This window comes from Bombyx mandarina, chromosome 22 (assembly GCF_030267445.1).
Source record: "Bombyx mandarina strain Sakado chromosome 22, ASM3026744v2".
Classification (NCBI taxonomy): domain Eukaryota; kingdom Metazoa; phylum Arthropoda; class Insecta; order Lepidoptera; family Bombycidae; genus Bombyx; species Bombyx mandarina.
The window spans coordinates 4,018,182-4,043,280 of record NC_143228.1 but is presented as its reverse complement, the minus strand read 5'-3'; the positions used below and the strand labels follow the sequence as shown (position 1 = coordinate 4,043,280).

General features: G+C 39.0%; 1 protein-coding gene across 3 annotated transcripts; it reads left to right on the top strand.

Annotated features, from left to right (window-relative positions):
- The first annotated feature begins 1,662 nt into the window (after positions 1-1,662).
- LOC114253609 (aminoacylase-1) lies at positions 1,663-24,979 on the top strand. Of its 3 annotated transcripts, XM_028188571.2 has the most exons (9): positions 1,664-1,966; positions 3,851-4,020; positions 4,925-5,096; positions 6,209-6,358; positions 7,546-7,616; positions 13,942-14,058; positions 21,819-21,914; positions 23,072-23,205; positions 24,508-24,979. In XM_028188571.2, the coding sequence occupies exons 1-9, from the start codon at positions 1,882-1,884 to the stop codon at positions 24,710-24,712; spliced, it is 1,200 nt and encodes a 399-aa protein (XP_028044372.2). In that variant the 5' UTR covers positions 1,664-1,881; the 3' UTR covers positions 24,713-24,979. The 3 variants fall into 3 exon arrangements, with proteins under 3 accessions (XP_089592934.1, XP_089592933.1, XP_028044372.2); XM_089736808.1 differs by lacking the exon at positions 13,942-14,058 and having other exon boundaries at positions 1,663-1,966; XM_089736807.1 differs by lacking the exon at positions 21,819-21,914 and having other exon boundaries at positions 1,663-1,966.
- The last annotated feature ends 120 nt before the right edge of the window (positions 24,980-25,099 follow it).

Sequence of the window (25,099 nt, the reverse complement as noted above, 5' to 3'; positions counted from 1 at the left end):
GTATTTTGTACCGTATGTTCCACGGGGAGTGCACTGAGGAAATATTTGACGTGATCCCATCATCCCTTTTACAGTGTGTTAGTTTAATACATAAATATAAAACAATTTAAACTATAAAAAGCTTATCCGAAGTGGTCTCCATTGGCTGCAATAGTCCTTTAAAGGTTGAGGCCAGTTATCAATAGAAGCACGCACTCTTTCCATGGGAAAAATTTTCACTGCCAATCGTACGGATTGTTTTAGGGACACCAAATTATCATGGCGTTTAGAGCAAGCCATACTCTCTAAAACTGACCATAAATCATAATTCAGCGGATTAAGATCGGGACTAGACGACGTCCAGTCTTCAGCTCTGATGAAGTCCGAAACGTTCGTTTCCAACCAAGACTGCGTAGGCCGAGCTTTATGACCTGGCGCCGAGTCTTGCTGGAAGGACCATTCTTGATTATTGAACATGGTGTTGTTAAGAGGCTTCACTACCTTCTCAAGAATGGTATCTTGATACACTTGTGCCGATGTTTTGATACCTTTTTCACAAAAGTATGGCCCAGTCACTCCTTCATAGCTAATACCCCACCAAACCATCACTGAAGTCGGATAGTGCCCACGTTGCACTCTGTTCACTAATTGGGAAGCTTCCTTAGAGCTTTGAGCATAAATACGGTCATTTTGTTTGTTAAAATGTTGCTCAATTGTAAAAATTTTCTCATCCGTAAACAAAATTTTTGTATGACCTCCCTTTGCGTACCACTTCAGTATTTGTTTCGATTTTACCACCCTATTCTCTTTTAAATTATTAGTTAAGAAATGACCAGTACGTCTCTTAAAGGCTGCGACTCCTAAGTCATCTTTTAAAATACGCGACATGGTTCTAGGTGCTATCTTCATCTCTCGAGATAAAATCTTTTGCTTTCGGACAGGATTTCTTTGAATTCTTTCCCTTACTGCTTTGACCACCCTTTTCGTACGAACACTACGTGGACGGCCAGATCTTATTCTGTCACAAACAGAGCAGGTCTCATTACGCCTATTAATAGCCCGGTACACAAACATTTTACTAATACCAAGAGTATGGAGAGTTTTAAAAATTGCATTTGGCTCCATACCTACTTTGTGTAATGCAATCACAGCGATCCGGTTCTCTTTATCACCCCACTCCATTTTATTATCGCAAAATATTGTACAATGTATTGGCACCAAAATGAGAAAACTGAATGTGCAATAATATAAAAATGACAGATTCCAGATTCAAATGTAATATTTTGTTTATTTTTAATTGTAACAGTATTTATGGCCAGGCTAAGTATGTATTCAATACAGAAAATATCGACATCGAAATTTTGCCTCATAGACTTTAAATACGAGACCGAAGTTTTAGTTGTGTTGCATAAAGATTATCAATTCCTGCCAACTACCAACAGGAAGATAATATGGCTGCTTCCTAAAAAAGAAGATGCGTGGATTAAGGCGATACGTCCAGTAAGATTGATTAGTTCAATCTCGTTCGGCTATAAATTGTAATAGAAAACAGTTAAAATAATAAAAGTCATTAACGAAGTGATATCGCATAGTGGTATAATCTAATATTAAAATTGAATTCAATGTGCTCTCGAACCACATAACAACTGATAAGGAAAGTCATACAACACAAACTGCAATACGTTCAGTTCACTTTTGTTATTAATTAGTGCATGTTGTTCGTATTAGCGTCAAAGCATTTTGTTGACAACCTAAAAAAAGAATTGAATTGTTAACTGATTGTTACGTGACACTATTTTAAAAGTATTATTTTGTTTCTGTTCTTAAAAATAATATATTATTATTTTTACAAAATTTCAAGGTTCAGTATTCGGGTTGTTTTACTCTGAAATTATTTTCAATATGGCAGCCTGGGAAAACGACGAAGAAATAATGCGGTTCCGGGAATATTTAAAAATACCAAGCGTACAGCCAGATGTGGATTATAGTGAGTATTGTTTGTTTGTCTCTGAGTAGTAAATAACCAATTGAATTTAGTGGTGCTAGGGAGTTTTCTAAGCCTGCACACACCACGTTCCTGCCTAATTCTGTAACGACTGCAAAAAAGCAGTTTCGGTTTAAAGAAAAACTAAAAAAAAAGACGTGTGGCACTCGGGGACTACCGCGGTAAAGCTATTGCAAAGCATTTTTTATCAACTTATGCAATTACAATTAGACAATAATAATTTAATATTAAAACAATATTAAAAATAAGACCACGCTATATTTATAAACATTAACGGTCCTCTTCACACTCATAAGCTAGACCGCGTGAGAGAGAGACTTTTCATGATGCTCATGCAGGGCGACGTCACGCCGCGCGCTTATTCACAAACACTACACCAGCGCAACGTGTGAATGTGTTGAACGCGAGCTACATAGTAGGCGTAGGGGGGGTGTCAGGTTATTTTCGTTACGGAATTTCTTGATTCAGTCGCCGCGCTCAAGGCCCGCGATAGAAGCTAAATAGCTTAAAAATATCTCTAGAACGCAAATCGAACTATCGAACAGAACAATCAATATAAAATTCATTTATCTTGTTCATACTGGAGCGAAGTTATTAAATTATTGTATTGTCATCGGTCCTTGATACATGTGCAATTTTTCAAGTGAATCGGTAGTCTTGAATAGTTTTTTTTTTTGTATAGTTTAGATGGGGGGATGAGCTCACAGCCCACCTGGTGTTAAGTGGTTACTGGAGCCCATAGACATCTACAACGTAAATGAGCCACCCACCTTGAGATAAAAGTTCTAAGGTCTCAAGTATAGTTACTACGGCTACCCCAGTCTTCAAACCGAAACGCTTACTGCTTCACGGCAGAAATAGGCAGGGTGATGGTACTTACTCGTGCGGACTCACAAGAGGTCCTACCACCAGTAAATTAATAGTTGAAAAGTAGTCGATTGAAAATGAAACAGAGACTTTTCTGCATAAAAACAAGCATACGTACTACATAACACATGTACATACTAATTACCAATCTAAAAAAACGTGTTAAAAAGATATATATACGATCGTAAACGTTATCGTCTTAGATAAACTATCACCATTTTTGTACTAACTATTACGAACGAAAAACCTATTACATTCTAGTAGAGCATACTCAATCCAAGAATGAAAATTAACGTATTTGTATTAAATTATATTATGTCGCAGTCTCAGTAAATGCTATAAACCGAGTTTAGTCGGAAACGTCGAGCAGTTCGATACAGCGATGGCAACACTAGTTTCCGACGGTTTGTCGTTTGAGGCTGTTTGACAGTTGACGTTTAAAGTATAGTTTTACGGTAAAGAAAAGACCGCCATCATTCTGAAGGAGATCACCGATTTGAACAGTCGTGGTGCTTTTAGGCACTACAAGCACCGGTCACCGTCCTCGTCGAACCCGTCGCTTGCGACGAAGGGCTCGACGAGCGAAAACCCACAGACACAGCCCACTGAGTTTCTCGCCGGATCTTCTCAGTGGGTCGCGTTTCCGATCCGGTGGTAGATTCTGCGAAGCGCTGCTCTTGCTAGGGTCAGTGTTAGCAACTCTCCGGTTTGAGCCCCGTGAGCTCACCTACACACGCTAGGGTAAGCTGAAATAGCCTCTCAAGGCTATCAGCGTAGGTAGGAGAAAAAACTTACCCCGTTTGTCGACTAATCGCAATCCTTAGCGAATCATTAGCGATTCCCTGTAAATGTATTGGCTATAGTGAAAATAAACATATGTATTGATTGTCCAAGCTGTTATTTTGAGTTCTCGGCAATGTTTGACCACACTCATCCTACCCTGCTCCGTTAAATATGTATATAATATTATTACATTAATATACTGCCTGAAATCTTAAGGTGCCTGCGTAGAGTTCTTGACAGCGCAAGCGAGGTTAATGAATTTGCCGGTTGTGGTACATGAGATAGTGCCGAAGAAACCAGTAGTTGTTGTCACGCTCCAGGGCCTTCAACTAGATCTACCATCGATTTTGCTCAATTCTCATATGGATGTCGTGCCTGTTAACGAAGTAAGTTTCTTTCTAATACCAACGTCAATGTCAAAGTCATTGACAGACGAGCTACCAAATGATAAGTAAACACCTTCTCGTGATGGCATAGGTAATATCCATACATTGCTTATGCCAAGAATGTGTCCAAGCAGCCCACATATTTTTTTTTTAGACCAGAATTAATTGGTAATATATAACAGTAGAAGATTGTAACCTTAGTCAGAATAATTCATTATTTGACGGTAGCAAAATTATTACAAATTTAAAAGTTAACAAGATCATACTTGAAACGATAAAAAATAAAACCAATTAGTCAAAAACTAAAACTAAGAAGAAAAATACGTTCAATTGAACTATAAAATGCACTGATGTTTCCAGTTCATCATTTATTTGAGCGTTATGTTTCTTAAAGCTTCTAATACTCTTTAGTATTTAGTACGAGCCAGTCACCGTCGACGCCCTAGACACGTCCTTACGGATCCATCAGATCCAATAGCCTTTGCATTAGACGCCTTCAGCTCTAACACTAGGAGCAGGCTTAGGGGCCTCGGTAACCGTACTCGTCGAACTCGACAAAGAGTTCGCCGTGCAACCTAACCCATGAATCAGCTCGCTGAGTTTCTCGCCGGATCTTCTCAGCGGGTCGCGATTCCGATCCGGTAGTAGATTCATTCGCGAAGCAGCTACTCTTGAGCTGTTAGCTCTCCTTCGGAGGCGCTCGGGTAGCTGTTAGCAAATCCCACCCCTCCCGGCTGAGCCTTTGCTCGCCCACCTGTCCTGGTAAAACTGGAAAGGCCTCCGGGCCACCAGTAATCCTTCAATCATAAAAAAAAAAGTATTTAGTACAAGCGCTCTTCTCGATTCGAAATTTGGTAAATTTATTGTAGAAATCAAATCTAGTTTTGTTAAATTCAATAACTAGGAGTTGTGGACTTATCCCCCGTTCGAGGCGAAACTCACTGACGATGGATTCATATACGCCCGCGGATCTCAAGACATGAAGAGCACCGGCATGATATACCTGGAAGCTATCAGTAGATTTAATAAGTCTGGCAAACGTTTGAAAAGAACAACACACGTCAGTTTTGTACCTGGTGAGTTGGAACATTGTGTTTTTTGTTATAATTACATAGAAAACTTCAAACATGTTGCTCAGTACAAAACAAAGTATTTAATTTTTTTCAATTACATACTAAACTATGTACTACCATTACTACACTAAACTGTAAAAACAAAGAAACCACGTTTCAAATTCACAAATAGAAATTAGTGACTTCATATTTTTCATCTTTGTCACCGCTGTTTTGTTGACATTCCACATTAGTTGAAGTGGTTTTCAAAAAGCGCAATAAAATTTAGGTTTTTTATTTATTTTTTTATTGCTTAGATGATGGACGAGCTCACAGCCCACCTGGTGTTAAGTGGTTATTGGAGCCCATAGACATCTACAACGTAAATGCGCCACCCACCTCGAGATATAAGTTCTAAGATCTCAGTATAGTTACAACGGCTACCGATCGAACCGAAACGCATTACTGCTTCACAGCAGAAATAGACGGGGTGGTGGTACCTACCCGTGCGGACTCCCAAGAGGTCCTACCACCAGTTAAAGGAAGTTTCTTTACTTAAACATATTTATAGGTCAATCAATCCTATATCTGTTTTGTTTCTATATCTCCCTTTTTTTTTTTTTTTTATTGCTTAGATGAGTGGACGAGCTCACAGCCCACCTGGTGTTAAGTGGTTACTGGAGCCCATAGACATCTACAACGTAAATGCGCCACCCACCTTGAGATATAAGTTCTAAGGTCTCAATTATAGTTACAACGGCTGCCCCACCCTTCAAACCGAAACGCATTCTGCTTCACGGCAGAAATAGGCAGGGTGGTGGTACCTACCCGCGCGGACTCACAAGAGGTCCTACCACCAGTAATTACGCAAATTATAATTTTGCGGGTTTCGTTTTTATTACACGATGTTATTCCTTCACCGTGGAAATCAATCGTGAACATTTGTTGAGTACGTATTTCATTAGAAAAATTGGTACCCGCCTGCGGGATTTGAACACCGATGCATCGCTTCAACACGAATGCACCGGACGTCTTATCCATTAGGCCACGACGACTTACAATTACTAATTACAATTAAGTAAAGTTTATGTAGCAAGGTCGTTGCTGTACATAGCTTTATCTTGATTGATGAGCAGACGAAGAAATAGGCAGTACATACGGCATGAAAGCGTTCTCCGAGTCGCAGGAATTTAAAAACCTGAACGTGGGCTTTGGAATGGACGAGAGCGCGCCCAGCCCAGAACCAAACGAGCTAATTGTATTCAACGGTGAACGTACTTCGAGACGTGAGTTTTATTGTAATATACTTCCACTGGTTTATTCATAATATATATTGGTTGTGCTGGTATATAACTGTTAGTTTTTGGTTTCGGAAAATAGCAACATTTAATTTGGTTTTGCAAATCCTGTCCCATGCCTCTCCCGCACTTTACCTAACGACGCGTGCAAGCGAGATCGTGTGGCGACATCGACTCGAGAAGAAAATGTAATGGCTGAACTACCGCGCGCGCGCTTTGTGTCTCTATTGTAATTTATATGTAAATAAGTGAAATTGATGGTGATTCTCATCGCGTAGCGGTACGAGCCTGCAGTAAGGACTACATAAGTTATTGCGCATCCTTCCTTTACCGCAGAACTGCCGCTTCTTCGTTTTTATCGTTTCTTTCCGCAGTCTGTGTCCTTCATTTGCAACGACCAAATTTCGAAAATTTTGCTATATCTCGTAGTTATCGCTTATTTCGCGTCTGCATATTATAAATACTTCCATTATACATAAGTACTTCACTTAATAATACATTATACATATAATACCATTATACATAAATCGTTTATACATTATAAATACTTCCACTATTTAATATTGTCCGAAACATAGCAACCCTATTTTCCTCACCGCGGCAGAAGCGGGGAAGAGGCGTGCACTTTCAAAATAAGACAACGTGTGGCAACGAAAAACATATCATTCATCATTGTCGGTCCCATAAAACTGTACAAACTTTAATCCGATTAATAAACCAGTTACAAAACAGTTCACTTTTATTCGAATAAGCCTTGCACCCATCATCTCATCGCAGCGGTGCCAGCAAGTATTCAAACATTTTAATATTCATAATCATTCTCCTACCCTTCTCCCAGTCACCTGGGGTCGGCGCAACATGTTTTCTCCTTCAATACTCCTCTGTCCATATACCATTTCTTCTTACACGTCACGTATTTCATGTAACCCATTCATTTTTTCTTAGGTCTATCTCTTACTCTATTCCTAGTATTATTATATGCTTTATTTAAAATAACAAAAAAAAACACCCTAAAAGTCACATTGAATTTAGTCAGTCATATTGAATTTAACGCTAAACCATCATTCAGTGGTACGATTTATGAAAATTAAAATGAGAAAATCTTTTCATGATTAAGAAATTTACATATTATATGTACCTAAAAATCCTTAAATAATTTATATGAATGGTTGCAGAGGTTAAAGTGACATGCAAAGGGGAACCAGGACACGGCGCCCTCCTTGACATTGATAACGCCGGTGAAAAAGTAAATTTATTTATGATAATATTTTACAAATATATTTTTTTGGGCGCGTCATAACATTTATACGTGCAGGACGGTATCATTGTGAAATGAACCACGCTTTGAAAATGTAAAAACCGCAGAAAAAAAATATTCAAATATTTTTGATAGCTTAGCGTCAAAACTTTACACAAATTATCATATTTTGTATTGTATTAAGTTGGTGATGATATATTACTAAGAAAATACTACTAAACGTTGCAATTCGGTACAATTCGCTTAGAAATAAGACAGCTTCTTTGACTTTTATGCCTTGCTTAGACTTTCGGCATACTTTATTTGAAAAAAAAAAAAAAAAAACAGTATCTGCATTGTAGTATTACCGATTGGCCTTTTATTTTCCCAATCTGTTATCTTATGATTAAGAGATAATTAAATAATATAAAACAATACAAAAACACGAGATTGAACCGTAAAATTAGTTTTAATTATGTCTACAGACTCGGGAAAAACGAAAAAAATACTATACGATATAAATCGATTATACTTTAATGTAAATCAAAATTTAGTCGTAATCAGATTGAAAAGCATTACGAAGATATTTTATTTTTTATTATATTATATACAATAAGTCTTATCGTAAAAGCAATTGCATTCGGACAATAACTTAACCCACAAAGAGTTTTAATAAAACCATAGTACTATAATCATTTCCGATAGAGGCACCCGTCACGTGCGGACGTGCTCATTGTCCACTCGATCGCCCGGTCTTTGTTCGCCCGGCTTTTGTTAGCCCGGCCATTGTTCGCGCGGCCTGTGTTCGTGATACATCTGCCGACCAAGTGTGTTTCCTGGAAGCTTTTATTTGTTTTGTTTTAGTTATTTTTGTGTTCGTGGAACATTTGCCGACAAAGTGTTTTCCTGCAAGTATTTATTTGTTTTGTTTCTTTTTGTAATTTCTGTTTTGTTGAGCTTTTTCTTTGTCCTGTAGTAATCGCGCCGCATTGCCACCTGTGTTCAATAGAACCGCTCAGGTCCGAGAAGTTGGGGCCTCGCCGCAAGGCGAGTGTTTTCAAGACCCGGGGCCGCCCCACCTGGGTACTCAGCGATCATGGACGCTGTATTCGCGGAATTCCTCCGACTTCGCCACCCACAGCTCGCCTCAGAGTTTCTGGCCTTCAAGGCCAATCACACTGCGAGCCCTCTCGAGGACTCCGCCGCGCTCGCTGCTCCTGCGTCGCCTGTACCTGCGTGCAGAGCTTCTGCATTGAGCACCGCAGCCTCTGTCGTGCCTGCCGCTCCCGTGTCGCCTATACTGGCGAGAAAAGCTGCTGCGTCGTCCGCCGTGACCATCGTTTCAGCTGAGCGATCATCCGCGGCCTCCGTCGCGCCCTCTAAAATACCTACACTTGCTCGTAGGTCGCCTGCACCCGCCTCCTCGTGCTCCGACTCTGACTCGGACATGGAGGTCGACCTCGCCCCCGCCTCATCGACGGATGGATTCACCCTGGTACAGAAGGGTAAGAAGCGTGCCGCGGAGTCTCGAGCTCCCGCAGCCGCTAAAATTAGCAAAGCCGTGAACGCGTCGCGCCCCCGCCCTCAGACTCCCGTTGCGCCCCCAGCCCGTGCCACTCCGTCGCCGCGTCCGGTGTCACAAAATAAAACCCAGACCCCTCCCCCGGTTATCCTTCAGGAGAAGGCAGCTTGGGATCGAGTTTGCCTGGCCCTTAAGGCCAAAAATATAAATTTCACGAATGCCCGTAACCTCGCGAACGGCATTCAAATTAAGGTTCAAACACCCGACGACCATAGGGCCCTCTCTTCTTACCTCCGTAAGGAACGTATAAGTTTCCATACTTATACGCTCCAGGAGGAGCGCGAACTCCGCGTTGTAATACGCGGAATCCCTAAAGAGTTAGATGTAGAGCTCGTCAAGGCCGATCTGTTAGAACAGGGCTTTCCAGTGAATTCTGTGCACCGTATGCACACCGGTCGCGGTAGGGAGCCATATAATATGGTTCTAGTCACCCTCCAGCCTACCCCCGAGGGTAAGAAAATCTTCAACACACAGACCGTCTGTAGGCTCTCCGGTATCGCCATCGAAGCCCCCCATAAAAAAGGCACTCCTAGCCAGTGCCATAACTGTCAATTGTACGGGCACTCTTCCCGTAACTGTCACGCGCGCCCCCGATGTGTTAAGTGTTTGGGCGATCACGCCACGGCCCTCTGCGCTCGCGACCAAATAACCGCGACGGAACCGCCTAGCTGCGTCCTGTGTCGAACACAGGGTCACCCCGCGAATTACCGTGGTTGCCCCCGAGCCCCTAAAATAAATCGCCGCGTCGCCCGCCAAAACCGCCTCCGAGCTTCCGGCCCAGACATCAAAGCCTCGGCACCCTCTGCGTCGCAGGCTAAGCCAGCGTTCGTTCCGGCGGCGGTGCCCAGTGTCTCGGCCTGGGCAAAACCGCTGCCGTACACGAACACGGCTACAACTCCCTCCTCCGCGATTCGGCCCGCCCCCGCGACTCGTCCCTCTCCCGCGACTTGCCCTCCGACCGCGTCCGAAAATCTCGCTTTAGCGATCGACTTCTTTCAGTCGATCAACTTTGAGCGCGTTAACGCTTTGGGCGACGCCATTCGCGCTGCCTCCACTGCACAACACTTTATCGCCGTTGTGCAGGAATACGCCGACGTATACGCGTCATTAAATACGTACGTCCTCCCCTCACTCCGCCGGTAATCAATGGCGTATATAAGTAGAATAAAGCCCCTATCCGTAACGATAGGATTTTTTAACGCTTACGGTCTCGCAAATCAACGTGATCAGGTTTCTGACTTTTTGCGTGACCATCAAATTGATATCTTTTTAGTGCAGGAGACCCTACTTAAGCCCGCGCGCCGTGACCCTAAAATCGCGAACTATAACATGGTCAGGAACGACAGGCTCTCTGCCCGTGGTGGTGGTACCGTCATTTACTATAGAAGAGCCCTGCATTGCGTCCCGCTCGATCCTCCCGCGCTCGCTAATATCGAAGCATCAGTGTGCCGAATCTCACTGACGGGACACGCGCCGATCGTTATCGCGTCCGTTTATCTTCCACCGGATAAGATCGTTCTAAGCAGTGATATCGAGGCACTGCTCGGTATGGGGAGCTCTGTCATTCTGGCGGGCGACCTAAATTGTAAACACATCAGGTGGAACTCACACACCACAACCCCGAATGGCAGGCGGCTTGACGCGTTAGTCGATGATCTCGCCTTCGATATCGTCGCTCCGCTAACCCCGACTCACTACCCGCTAAATATCGCGCATCGCCCGGATATACTCGACATAGCGTTATTAAAAAACGTAACTCTGCGCTTACACTCGATCGAAGTAGTTTCAGAGTTAGATTCAGACCACCGTCCCGTCGTTATGAAGCTCGGTCGCGCTCCCGATTCCGTTCCCGTCACGAGGACTGTGGTGGATTGGCACACGCTGGGCATCAGCCTGGCTGAATCTGATCCACCATCGCTCCCGTTTAACCCGGACTCTATCCCGTCTCCTCAGGATACCGCTGAAGCCATAGACATCTTAACGTCACACATCACCTCGACATTAGATAGGTCATCGAAACAAGTTGTAGCGGAGGACTTCCTTCACCGCTTCAAATTGTCCGACGATATTAGGGAACTCCTTAGAGCTAAGAACGCCTCGATACGCGCCTACGACAGGTATCCTACCGCGGAAAATCGTATTCGAATGCGTGCCCTACAACGCGACGTAAAGTCTCGCATCGCCGAAGTCCGAGATGCCAGATGGTCTGATTTCTTAGAAGGACTCGCGCCCTCCCAAAGGTCTTACTACCGCTTAGCTCGTACTCTCAAATCGGATACGGTAGTAACTATGCCCCCCCTCGTAGGCCCCTCAGGCCGACTCGCGGCGTTCGATGATGACGAAAAAGCAGAGCTGCTGGCCGATACATTGCAAACCCAGTGCACGCCCAGCACTCAATCCGTGGACCCTGTTCATGTAGAATTAGTAGACAGTGAGGTAGAACGCAGAGCCTCCTTGCCACCATCGGATGCGTTACCACCCGTCACCCCGATAGAAGTTAAAGACTTGATCAAAGACCTACGTCCTCGCAAGGCTCCCGGTTCCGACGGTATATCTAACCGCGTTATCAAACTTCTACCCGTCCAACTCATCGTGATGTTGGCATCTATTTTCAATGCCGCTATGGCGAACTGTATCTTTCCCGCAGTGTGGAAAGAAGCGGACGTTATCGGCATACATAAACCCGGTAAACCAAAAAATCATCCGACGAGCTACCGCCCGATTAGCCTCCTCATGTCTCTAGGCAAACTGTATGAGCGTCTGCTCTACAAACGCCTCAGAGACTTCGTCTCATCCAAGGGCATTCTCATCGATGAACAATTCGGATTCCGTACAAATCACTCATGCGTTCAACAGGTGCACCGCCTCACGGAGCACATTCTTGTGGGGCTTAATCGACCAAAACCGTTATACACGGGAGCTCTCTTCTTCGACGTCGCAAAAGCGTTCGACAAAGTCTGGCACAATGGTTTGATTTTCAAACTATTCAACATGGGCGTGCCGGATAGTCTCGTGCTCATCATACGGGACTTCTTGTCGAACCGCTCTTTTCGATATCGAGTCGAGGGAACCCGCTCCTCCCCACGACCTCTCACAGCTGGAGTCCCGCAAGGCTCTGTCCTCTCACCCCTCCTATTTAGCTTATTCGTCAACGATATTCCCCGGTCGCCGCCGACCCATTTAGCTTTATTCGCCGACGACACGACTGTTTACTATTCTAGTAGAAATAAGTCCCTAATCGCGAAGAAGCTTCAGAGCGCAGCCCTAGCCCTAGGACAGTGGTTCCGAAAATGGCGCATAGACATCAACCCAGCGAAAAGTACTGCGGTGCTATTTCAGAGGGGAAGCTCCACACGGATTTCCTCCCGGATTAGGAGGAGGAATCTCACACCCCCGATTACTCTCTTTAGACAACCCATACCCTGGGCCAGGAAGGTCAAGTACCTGGGCGTTACCCTGGATGCATCGATGACATTCCGCCCGCATATAAAATCAGTCCGTGACCGTGCCGCGTTTATTCTCGGTAGACTCTACCCCATGATCTGTAAGCGGAGTAAAATGTCCCTTCGGAACAAGGTGACACTTTACAAAGCTTGCATAAGGCCCGTCATGACTTACGCGAGTGTGGTGTTCGCTCACGCGGCCCGCACACACATAGACACCCTCCAATCCCTACAATCCCGCTTTTGCAGGTTAGCTGTCGGGGCTCCGTGGTTCGTGAGGAACGTTGACCTACACGACGACCTGGGCCTCGAATCAATTCGGAAATACATGAAGTCAGCGTCGGAACGATACTTCGATAAGGCTATGCGTCATGATAATCGCCTTATCGTTGCCGCCGCTGACTACTCCCCGAATCCTGATCATGCAGGAGCCAGTCACCGTCGACGCCCTAGACACGTCCTTACGGATCCATCAGATCCAATAACCTTTGCATTAGATGCCTTCAGCTCTAATTCTAGGGGCAGGCTTAGGGACCCCGGTAACCGTACTCGTCGAACTCGACAAAGAGGTCGACGTGCAACCTAACCCATGCATCAGCCCGCTGAGTTTCTCGCCGGATCTTCTCAGCGGGTCGCGATTCCGATCCGGTAGTAGATTCATTCGCGAAACAATTGCTCTTGAGTTGTTAGGTCTCCTTCGGAGGCGCTCGGGCAGTTGTTAGCAAATCCCACCCCTCTTGGCTGAGCCTTTGCTCGCCCACCTGTCCTGGTGAAACTGGAAAGGCCTTCGGGCCACCAGTAAACTTTCAAACATAAAAAAAAAAAAAAAAGTACTATAATACATTATTTTAATATTCCTCGATGTTGCACTCACAATCTGGCGCTTTCTGGTGTTCATAGACATCACGAATGTCGCCATCGACGGTCACATGATCAAAGTCCCAATTTCCACCCTTCAAATGCAATAAAAGATTTTAATGTAGCTAATGTAAAAACAATTAAACTGCTATACTCGTATAAAAGGATGCTTATAACTAAATTTATTATTATTTCTCGGTTTCTCTTCTAGTTAGTCAAAAGATACTGATTTTAAACTAATTTAAATTAATTTCACAAATCGTGTATTATTGGTTCTTCGATTATTGTACGAGATTTTAAACTAAGTTCATACCGCTTAATTTGGTGAATAATAGTTAGCAATAAATAAAAGGATTTTTTATTCATTTATTTTATTATATAACTAAATTGTAATATAATATAATTAGGCTTTAATTTAATATATCTTTTTTTCTCCATTAACCATCCGCAGTTTTATAAGATACTGAGCAAGTTTATGAGTCTGCGTGCTGAAGAAAAACGTAAAACGCTTCCCCCTATTAATACATTCATAGGCGACGTAACTACAATCAACTTAACTCAAGTCGAGGTGAGAATCCAAAACTATAATTTGTCTTCGTTAAGTTAAACTAGGCGATGACCGAGTTTGCCTCGGAATTTTTGTTTTATAAATTACTAGTGGAACCGGCGAACTTTGTTCCGCCACACGGTTTGTTTCAAACACATCAACCGGTCAACTTCAAAATTCTACTATAATTAACCATAGAATATATTACGTTTAGCTGTCAGTTGCGTTTTGTTATTCTATATCAGTTGCGTTTTGTTATACCACGTTTTATGTCGCGTCCCACGGGAACGTGATAAAAAGTATCCTATGTCCTTCTCCTGGTTTTAAGCTACCTCCTCACCAGTCAGTTTCCAGTCAAATCAGTTCAGCCGTTCCCGAGTTATAAATAGTGTAACTAACACGACTTTCTTTTATATATATAGATATTTTAATACGAATTATATATTGATAAAATGATGAAATATTCCAAAATCGTTTAGGCGTTTTAAGTGAACACGTGAGTTAAAAAGACGCAAGTAATATAAATAAACAATTCATCTTTTTTTTTTGCTTAGATGGTTGGACGAGTTCACAGCCCACCTGGTGTTAAGTGGTTACTGGAGCCCATGGACAACTACAACGTAAATGCGCCACCCACCTTGAGATATAAGTTCTGAGATCTCAGTATAGTTACAACGGCTCCCCCGCCCTTCAAACCGAAACGCATTACTGCTTCATGACAGAAATAGTATATATTATAATAATAATATAATAGATTTACATTGAGGCTCATAATTTTAAATGTAGTGATTTGCTTTATTGTACATATTAGTTTAATTGTAGCAGAAAGGCATAATTTCTTGGTCTAACCTTAAACCAAACACTCATTGACTTCGAGTAGCTTAACAATGCTATCTGCTGAAATAGCTTTAGTGTTATTGTGTCTTTAAAGCAGTTAGTTGCTCTCAATTATGAAAAATAGTATTATAATTCGCCAATAGATGTCGGGAAGAGTCATAAAGTTGATTACCGATAAAGTTGATTATTGAAAACACGAATAAAACAATATTTTCTGAAAATAAATCGTAGCTAGATCGATTTATCGCCCCCGAAATCCCCTGTATATTAAATTTTATAAAAATCGTTTGGAGCCGTTTCCGAGATTCAGATTATATATATATTTGTACAGACGACGTGAGCTGAACTGTCGTGCAATGGATACAACCAAATAAAAAACGTAAAATATTATCAATGTTCTAAAGCATAATGCTACATACCTATTTTCCATTTAAACTAACCTACTCATATCAAGAATACACAAATATCAATCCTAATCAACTCAATCAAAAACAAACTTATGCAACCATAACCAATACTACAAATAAATCAAGTGAATTTCCTTCACTTAGAACGTCAGATAAACCCAAAAAATCTAACCCCGCTTTACTTGTAACAATCAATGGCTCCACCAGTAAAGAGGAATCTAGAAAGATTTGGAGAGAGGAAATTTCCTTCCGAAAAGAAAAATATTTACCCACAAAAATTTCGCCAATTAAAGACGACAAACTTAAAATAGAATTCGAAACAAACGAACAACTTAACAATACTATCCATTTAATAAAACAATCCAAAAGTAATAAATTATCTGCTGAAAAAATAAATAAATTACAACTTATGTTCATACTTAAAGGAATTCCTAAAACTGTAGACTCCAAAGATTTAACCACTCTACTTATAAATCAGAATAACTGTCTTGAACACCTTGACCCAAAAAATACAGAACCACACCTTAAACTCTGCTTCTTAAGAAGCAACAAAAATAATAATTTATATAATGCTGTTTTCCGAGCCAGTCCGGAAATCTGGCAAAAGGTATTAGAAGCTGGACGAATTAACGTCGATCATTCCCGTGTCTATGCTGGAGAGCACGTGGCAATTCTTCATTGCTTTAAGTGCCTCCAGTATGGACACACCAAAAATAAATGCACTAGTGAGCAGCACAATTGCTCTCATTGTGCTTCAAGTCTGCATTCATATGAAAATTGCCCCCACAAAAGTGTTAAGTCAGTCGTTAAATGCTTCAGCTGCATCAAAAACAATACTAAATTGAACAAAAGTAACCCCATAAATCACTCAGCTACGTCCAACCAATGCCCCATAAAACAAGCCATTGCGGCTAGAACCATCAATAACACAGATTATGGAACCAAGTAGAACTAATAGAAGAATTGACACAATAAACTGTTTGCAGCTAAACTTCAATCGAAATCATAAAGTATTAAATGAAGTTATTGGTCGTGATAAATTAAAAGAGATAGATATTATCTTTATAACTGAGCCTTATACGGGCAAATATTTATATGCGAAGACTATACAAGGTTATACCCTATATCAAAATGTAAATAAAAAAGATAAAAAATCCAAATGCAAGACCGCTATTGCGATCAAATCTAACAAATTCAGTGCCACTCTAATTAATCCTACTACTACTGACAACCTCACGGTCATACAAGCCAGAGATCTCTCTGGCATGAATATATACTTATATTCGGTTTATATAGAACCCAAGATAGATGTAGATAACACTTTAAATAAATTAAAAGGATTTTTAAGTCTTAACCCAAACGCAATACATATAGTCACAGGGGATTTCAATGCATGGAACATAATGTGGGGTTCTAGGCATTGTAGTCGCCGCGGTGATGATATTGTCAATATCATTATTGATTATGATTTAATTTTAGTTAATACTGGCGATGAATGTACATATTCTACTGTGGCCAATAATGCTATTAGATCTTCGCATATAGATCTGACGATGATAAGCGACCACAGACACATCAGAATTACCGACTGGAAAATCAATCACGATATCACCACACTATCCGATCACAAATCAATAACTTTCACTATAAATCTGGACAAAAATAGACAACTCACAAAAAATCTTAAAAACTCCACATGGAGATATAATACTAGCAAACCCAACTTTTGGACAGCTGATAAGAGGCAAGAGTTTAAATTAGAATTAAATAGATATATAAGTCGGAATGAAATAAATAACATATTATGCATGAACAAAACACAATTAGATAATTATATAAATGAATTTATAAAAAGTATTAACAACACATGTCAAAAGACCTTACCGCGGTCTTCTGGTCGGCCATCGAAACCACACTGGTGGACTGACGAGTTGGAAATTTTGAAAAAGAAGGTCATACAGAATCATCACAAATTATCGAAAGCGGCACGTCGCGGAAATCCTATAGAAGAGCTTATAAAAGAAAAATTAGAAATAAAAGAACATTATGCTAAAGCAATACAAGAAGCTTCAACAAAGAGCTTTAAAGAATTCTGCAATATGCAAGAGAAAGAGAATGTTTGGTCGGTTACGAATCGTATTATACGAACGAAACCAGTTGCGCAGCCTCCTTCTACACTAAAAAAATCGAATGGTGAGTACACGCATGATGTGGATGAAGCAGCGCAATACTTTGTAAATGGACTTTTCCCCACTGACACAGAGGACAATGAAATTCAACGAAGTATACGCGCTAGAATGTACTTGCCCCCGAATACGCAAAATGAACCACTTTTCAACACAACAGAGATTATTGAAACTCTTAAAACTTTCAATTCAAAGAAAGCGCCAGGATATGACGGCCTCACAGCGGACATATATCTGGTTGCTACCGAATCATATCCAGAAATAGTAACAAATATCTTAAATCAGGCACTTATTCTTGAATATTTCCCAAAACCTTGGAAAAGGGCAATAGCGAAAATCATTCCCAAACCAGGAAAAGAAACTTATGATACTTTAACATCTTTCCGACCGATCGGTCTCATACCAGTTTTCGGCAAGCTTTACGAAAAACTGTTGATAAATAGATTAAACCATCACATGTATACTAACCAGATTGATAACGAAAAACAGTACGGTTTTAAGCTTCAGAAATCGACAGTTATGGCTGTAAATAAAGCCATCAAGATTGTAAGAGAGGCCAAGGATGCTGGACAACAAGTGGCAATAGTGTCACTCGACATAAGAGGCGCATTCGACAATGCTTGGTGGCCATCAATATTTTGTCAGTTGAAACGAATCAAATGTCCCAGAAATATATATGGTATTCTCCTAAGTTACACAGAAGAGCGCGAAGTAGTGGTCAGGTTATCAGACGTTGAATCCACAAGAGCAATGTCACGAGGCTGCATTCAAGGATCTGTCTGTGGCCCACCTATGTGGAATCTCATAATGGATGATTTGTTATCAATCCCCTTACCAGACGAGACATATTTACAAGCATATGCTGATGATGTGCTTCTAATCTCAGCTCATAAAAATATTCAATCCCTAGAGGATAATATCAATAGAACTATCAATAAAATTCTGAAATGGGGAAATGTCAATAAGTTAACCTTTAGTCCCGAAAAAACACAACTGATTGCGTTTACAAATAAAGCAAAAAATATACAGATCCAATTGAATGACAAATATCTCAAGCATGTAAATAATATTAAATATCTTGGCATAAATATAGATTCAAAATTAACCTTTACTAATCATGTAAAATACATAATTGACAAAACCAAAAAGCTTTTTAATAAACTAAAGATATATGTTCGTCCCACCTGGGGAATTCATCCTGAAAATGTTAGAACCATTTACCAACAGGTCATTGTACCGATCTTGTCATATGGAGCGTCCATCTGGGAACCAGCTTTAAAAAACAAATACATACAAAAACAACTCTTATCACATCAGAGAAGGTTTTGTATTAAAATTATTCGCAGTTTTCGTACCATTAATACACCACTTTCAATAGTCTTATCCCAGCTTCCACCACTTCCCATGCAAATTAAGACCATAGCAAACAATGAAAAAACTAAACTAAATGAATCTTCTCCGTATCTACCAGATGATATAACCTTAGAAACCCCTGCACATCCTAGAATGAGATTACACCCTGTTAACCGAAAGCCTGTTAAACACTACATAGCTAATGACCAAAACGAACTTGAAGAAGTATTCTTACGACATACAGAAATTATATACTACCTGTATACAGATGGCAGCAAGTCTGATGATAATGTCGGTGCTGCTGTTGTGATACAGGATTCGCAAAATATAATTCATAAAAAATTAATTAAACTGCACAGCTCATGCTCAGTCTACCAAGCTGAGCAATTGGCAATAGCTACAGCTTGCAAGTGGGTAAGAGATCAACGAGTAAGTGCATTCGTTGTCACTGACTCACTTTCCACATTACAAGGCTTATGCAATAGCAACACATTTAATCCACATGCAGTCATGACTCTAAAATGCATCCACGAAATAGAAAGGAATGGACAACAAATTAAATTCGTATGGGTAAAAGCTCACAATGACATACCTGGTAATGAGCTGGCGGATATAACAGCAAAAGAGGCGGCTAGATCACCAACAAATACTAATTATGCCAAATTCCCAATAAGCTTTGTAAAAGAAATAAATCAAAAGTCACTTACTAAAGAAATTACTAATCTGTATAATGAAGTAGATAATTGTAAATACACCAAGCAGATATTTCCAGATTATACATCCTTAAAGAAATTTATAGATAAAGTTCCACCAAATTTCGCTGTAACACAATTTCTCTCAGGACATGGTTACCATAAAGCATACTTACACAGATTTCGTATAACACAAGACCCTTTTTGTCCCTGCGATTCAAACACCATACAAACGATGGAACATTTATTATATCATTGTCCAAAATATTTTAATACAAGGTATGAATTTGAGACTATATGTCGAATAAATAACATAGACTTTAAAGATTGCAATGAAATTACAAAAAAAGAGGAAACATTGAATAAATTTATGATACATTTAAATGAAATTATTTATAGCCTCAAAAAATTTAATAACACTTAAATATAATTTAATGCACTGTGTTTTACATTTCTATTTACACTTTTACAAAACATTATATTAACCACTTACAAATTTACATGACATCTTAGTTTCGTTCATTTACATATAAAGTTATATATTATATTTATATACTTTCTACTCAAAACCCCCCTTAAATTATTTTACCTCTCATAATAATTATATTCTAATATTTAAATACCTATGCATCTTGTTAAATTTCGAAGTAGTCAATAGCGTCGAAATTTAATAAAAGTATCTATTAGCTATAACAAAAAAAAAAAAAAAAACCTACTCATATCTGATACAGCAGAGTCGATTGCTGATATGCGAGCGAAAATAAATAAAGAGCACGATAGTGTTAAGTAGATATGGGAATAACGGTAATTTTACGGTTAATTTTATGGCTTGACTGTGCCCCTGGCATTGCTGTCGTCCATGGGCGACGGTGACTACTCACCATCACGGGGGTCATGCTCGTCTGTACCAGGGCAATATAAATATATATTTTTTAATTTAGCGATTTCTTCGGCTGAATCTAATTATATTATTCAAAATGCATTGATAAGAATACGCCATAGCTTGTTATTAAAGCAACTTCTCAATAATTTATTCTACCCGTACTGAAACTGTTGGTAATTTGATAGACGTTCTAGATAATTGAAAGTTTATATAACAAAAACGAATAGTTTTAAAAAAAATATATATAGGGACACTTCGTATTCATTTGGTTTCCGGATTTTTCTATTCTATGATAGCTGTCGCTTCAATGTGCTTAATACGTCACAACTTGACACGAAATAGCTTTTTGGGGAGGCTTAAACGACAAAGGGAAGATCTTCCACCGAGCGGGTGATATTGCTCGGTAGACCGACGGTCCGAATATTGTTGTTCGGAACTTGTTTATATGGAAGCTTATCTTGAAAATGTCGTAAGCGAGATTCAGGCATCTGTCGATTATCTTTCTTTGTATGATGGCTATCCGCCACAGCTTAAAAACACATCCTTTTCAATCCTTATCAATCTTAATATCACCATATCTCAATCAACTTGAGGTCAGCACCGTGTGCTATCTTTACAAACTCTGGAAAATTAATTTCATTATAACTGATTTTTATAGAGCGTTTTCATTTAAATCATCTATAAAACTTACTGACGACATCGAAGCGAGAAATTTTTGTTTTTTACCAGTGCCTTTTTAATCAAAAAACAACCGCATATTTGCCGCTCACAGATAATAATAATGGCCAGTAAATTTTTCTACAACCTAATTCATTTAAGTTTAACATATTTTGTGTATTATATATATACTAGCTGTACCCGTCCGCTTCGCTGGGCATTATTTCTCACCCCCACAAAGATTCTCATCATTAACGCCCCCGGAACTGGTGTAGGGAGTCCAACACTCATATAAATATTAGCCTATCCATTAAGTGCATATATTTTCTACATAGATGCCAAGTTTCAAGTCAATCGGATGCATGGTTTAATAGTTACTAGACGATGACCGAACTTTGCTCGGTTTTTTTTTTGATAACACCATCTTGTTGTGTCTTTAAAGCGGTTAGTTGCCCTCAATTAAGAAAAATAGTATTATTATTCGCCAATATATGTCTGGAAGAGGATTATTGAAAACACGATTAAAACAACATTTTCTGAAAATAAATCGTAGCTAGATCGATTTATCGCCCCCGAAATTCCCTGTATACCTACTAAATTTTATGAAAATCGTTGGAGCCGTTTCCGAGATTCAGATTATATATATATTGATATATATACAAGAATTGCTCGTTTAAAGGTATAAGATAACGGAACATCCATAAAAACCACTGTAGATTTATACGAGTATATTAGTATAGATTTATCGAAAGCATTCATGTTCCAGGGAGGAGTTATGGTTAATGTTTTACCTGAAGTACTGAGCGCCACGTTCGACGTGAGGATAGCACCTGACGTTGATCTGGTTGAGTTTGGGAATATGGTATGCCTTAAAAATACCTATATTCTATTCCAATTATGAAGTTCCGTGAGACAGATGTTATTATTATGTTATTGTGTGCGTCACTTAATTGTATAATGATTTAGATTGATTGTGTATTTTTTAAACGATGTTTACGACTATGAACAAATAAATAATAGTTTAAAAAAACTAACAAAATACGCATTTATAGAAAATCCAACTAAAAAATAGAAAATAAATTTTAAATAAAATCATTTTTTCTTACACTATTTTTAATTCAAATTTATTTTCTATTTTTTAGTTGTATTTTCTATAAAAGTGTATTTTGGTAGTTTTTTTAAACTATTATTTATTTTTCATTTTTTAGTTGAATTTCAATTTTTTATTTTTTTTTTAAATTTTTTATTATTATTGAATTGTCATAGGTCCTTAATAAGTATACAAAATTTCGGGTCAAAATCATGTTCAAAGATTCCGTTACATACTAGCATACATAAGTCTGAAGCTAATAAAAGCGTTACGTTAAAAATGAAAGAGTTACGTTCTAAGAAGTGTCAAAAGGGACTTCGTAATTGGAACAGAGTATAGTAGCTTGTGAAAACACTAATAGAATATTAAAATATTCTATTTTTTAAAACAATTGACTGATGAAACGAAACTTATTGTTGGCACTCCGAAGATCATAGTACCATCAACATAGGATTATGGGGCATTTTCAAACAAACAGGTGTTTTGGATACATTACCGGTTGCATACATTAAACGATAGCGGATCTTTACCTTTAACTAGATGCTGCGTAAATACGCACCTAATATAAATGGCACTAATTAAATTATACAATATAGATAAAACGATTTGATAAGATTGCTACCAAACTTCACGGGATCACTTGTTTGCAGATTTCTTGAACAGTTTATTTTTCGTTTCGGAATCTATATATAATACATACGCAACTTATACGGAACATATAATACATACATGCATACATACATTCACACACCCAAACACATAAACAGACAAACACAAAGGGATACACCACCATATATTTATATTATAGATAGATAACCCATTAAGTCGTTTAGATAATCCCTTGTGCAGGTATTTGCTATACAAACAAGTTACGAGTAATTTGTAGTTCTAGAATTAACTTTCCGATTAAATCTTAAGCTGAATTCCAGATAGAAGCCTGGTGCAAAGAGGCCGGCGAGGGTGTCACCTTCGAATATCTTGTGAAAAATCCACAAGTTTACAGCACGAAAACCGATGGAAGTGTACCATTCTGGAATAGTCTGGTCGAAGTTATCGAAAAGATGTAAGAATTTTTGATTTCACAATAAATTAGCTCCTAAATTTTTTATCGTGTATTGACAAAAAAAACTTTTCGCGCTTCGGAAAGGATAAATCAAATTTAAAAAAGATTAACCCACGTGAAATATGGGTCAAGATTTGATGAGAAGCAAATCCACGCAAAGGTTCGTAGTGATAGTGGAAGAAAATCCATTTAATATCACCAAGATTAACAATGTTTACATCTGCATAATACTCATAATTTTATAGATGCGGCTGTATTGTGTAAAAATTATTCCAATCTTTGGTGAAAAACAATTTTATTATTTAACTTCCTGGGTTTAAGGCTGTTTTATATGATCAGTATACTAAATAAGCATTAAAATATAATAAATTTGTCATTTTTTTTTACATCCAATTAAGGTATCCATGTTATACTTTTAATAGAAAATGTAGTTTATGTAGTATATGTTTTTCAATAGCAAAAGTCACTGTGAATAGAACAAAGTTTTGTTTCGATCCTGTTTGAAGATCTTTACTATAGCGTAATCTGAAAAATACATAGAGATATATCAATTCTTTAACTTAGATGAAATAGTGCTAAAGACAGGTTTCAATTCATATATAAATTAAATTTATTGTCAATAAACAAATCACTTACGTTTGTGTGCTTTTAAATACGACAAAACAGACATTATTATCTAATGAGATTGACAGAAACACATTTAGCTTGTTTGTTCTAAATATTGTTTTACGTTTATTATCATACATAACGTTTATTTTAGGGCTTAAGTTTAACACTTCTAGTTACTATCTGTCTAGAATATAAAGTTTGTTTTGAAACACACTAAATCAATTGCTGTTTCAATCAGGTCACATTTGAGAATTCGTTCAGACGAATTTTTTGCTCTAGAAGAAAGTCAAGTCTATGGGGTACTTTTTTTACTTAGTTGCGCTAAAAATGTCACTAGACACTTGTAATTTTATTGGTGGAGTCCAACGAAGAATCTTAATTTTAAATCGATTATCTCACCCTTCTAACTGGAACACTTGACTGCTTCGCGGGATAGAGTCAGATCGCTAATACCTATCCGTACGGGTTTATAATAGGTACCCACTACAATTATTTCGGCAGTGGCGAATTTGATGAAATTTATGTTGACCATTTATAATGTCGCTTAGCCATATTATCTTTCCATTTGTCGCCGAACCATCGCTATCCGAACTCATAGATACAGCAGCGTGAGAATTGAAGCAAGAAATTGAGCGGTCTTTTGGAACTAATACCTCAAACTGCTGATAGTAAATTAATGTTTATATATTCTAGGGGTTTGAAGTTGAAATGTGTGACATGTCCGGGAGCCACCGATGCCCGTTTCGTTCGACTACACAACATCCCGGTAATCAATTTCACACCGATACTGAACACTCCGCTGTATGTTCACGCGCACAACGAGAGGGTTCATGCGGACATGTACAAGAAAGGTATTGACATCATGGAGAAAGTTTTAGAAGCACTGGCCAATGTTTAAACATTTACACGGAGCCCTACTGGGCTTTCTATACTATCTGGGATTAATAAATGAAATATGTTAGTTGATTTATTAATCCAAAATTCAAATAAAGAATAGTCGATCTTTTTAATGGGTTTCCGAAAAAAAAAAGTTGTTTCCCTCTTTGTTTAATTTCTTGAAAAAAAAAAAACTAGTCGTGGAGAGTACTTTCAATTGCGTGTGTTTAATTTTCTCTTCGTAATGATAAATGTAATTGTTTTCATCAATAAATTATTTGGAAAGAAATGTATTCTTTTTTTCTATATTATCATTTCATCAGAGTGCCTTTGAACTCTAAACTAGCAAATCCCAAGAATATAATATATTATGTATAACTAAATTATAAGTAAAACTGAAACAAACTTT

Coding starts and splice junctions, on each gene's coding strand:
- LOC114253609 (XM_028188571.2), top strand. CDS start 1,882: ATGGCAGCCTGGGAAAACGACGAAGAAATAATGCGGTTCCGGGAATAT. Junction 6,359..7,545: donor CGGTGAACGTACTTCGAGAC/GTGAGTTTTATT, acceptor GAATGGTTGCAG/AGGTTAAAGTGACATGCAAA. Junction 14,059..21,818: donor TCAACTTAACTCAAGTCGAG/GTGAGAATCCAA, acceptor TTCATGTTCCAG/GGAGGAGTTATGGTTAATGT.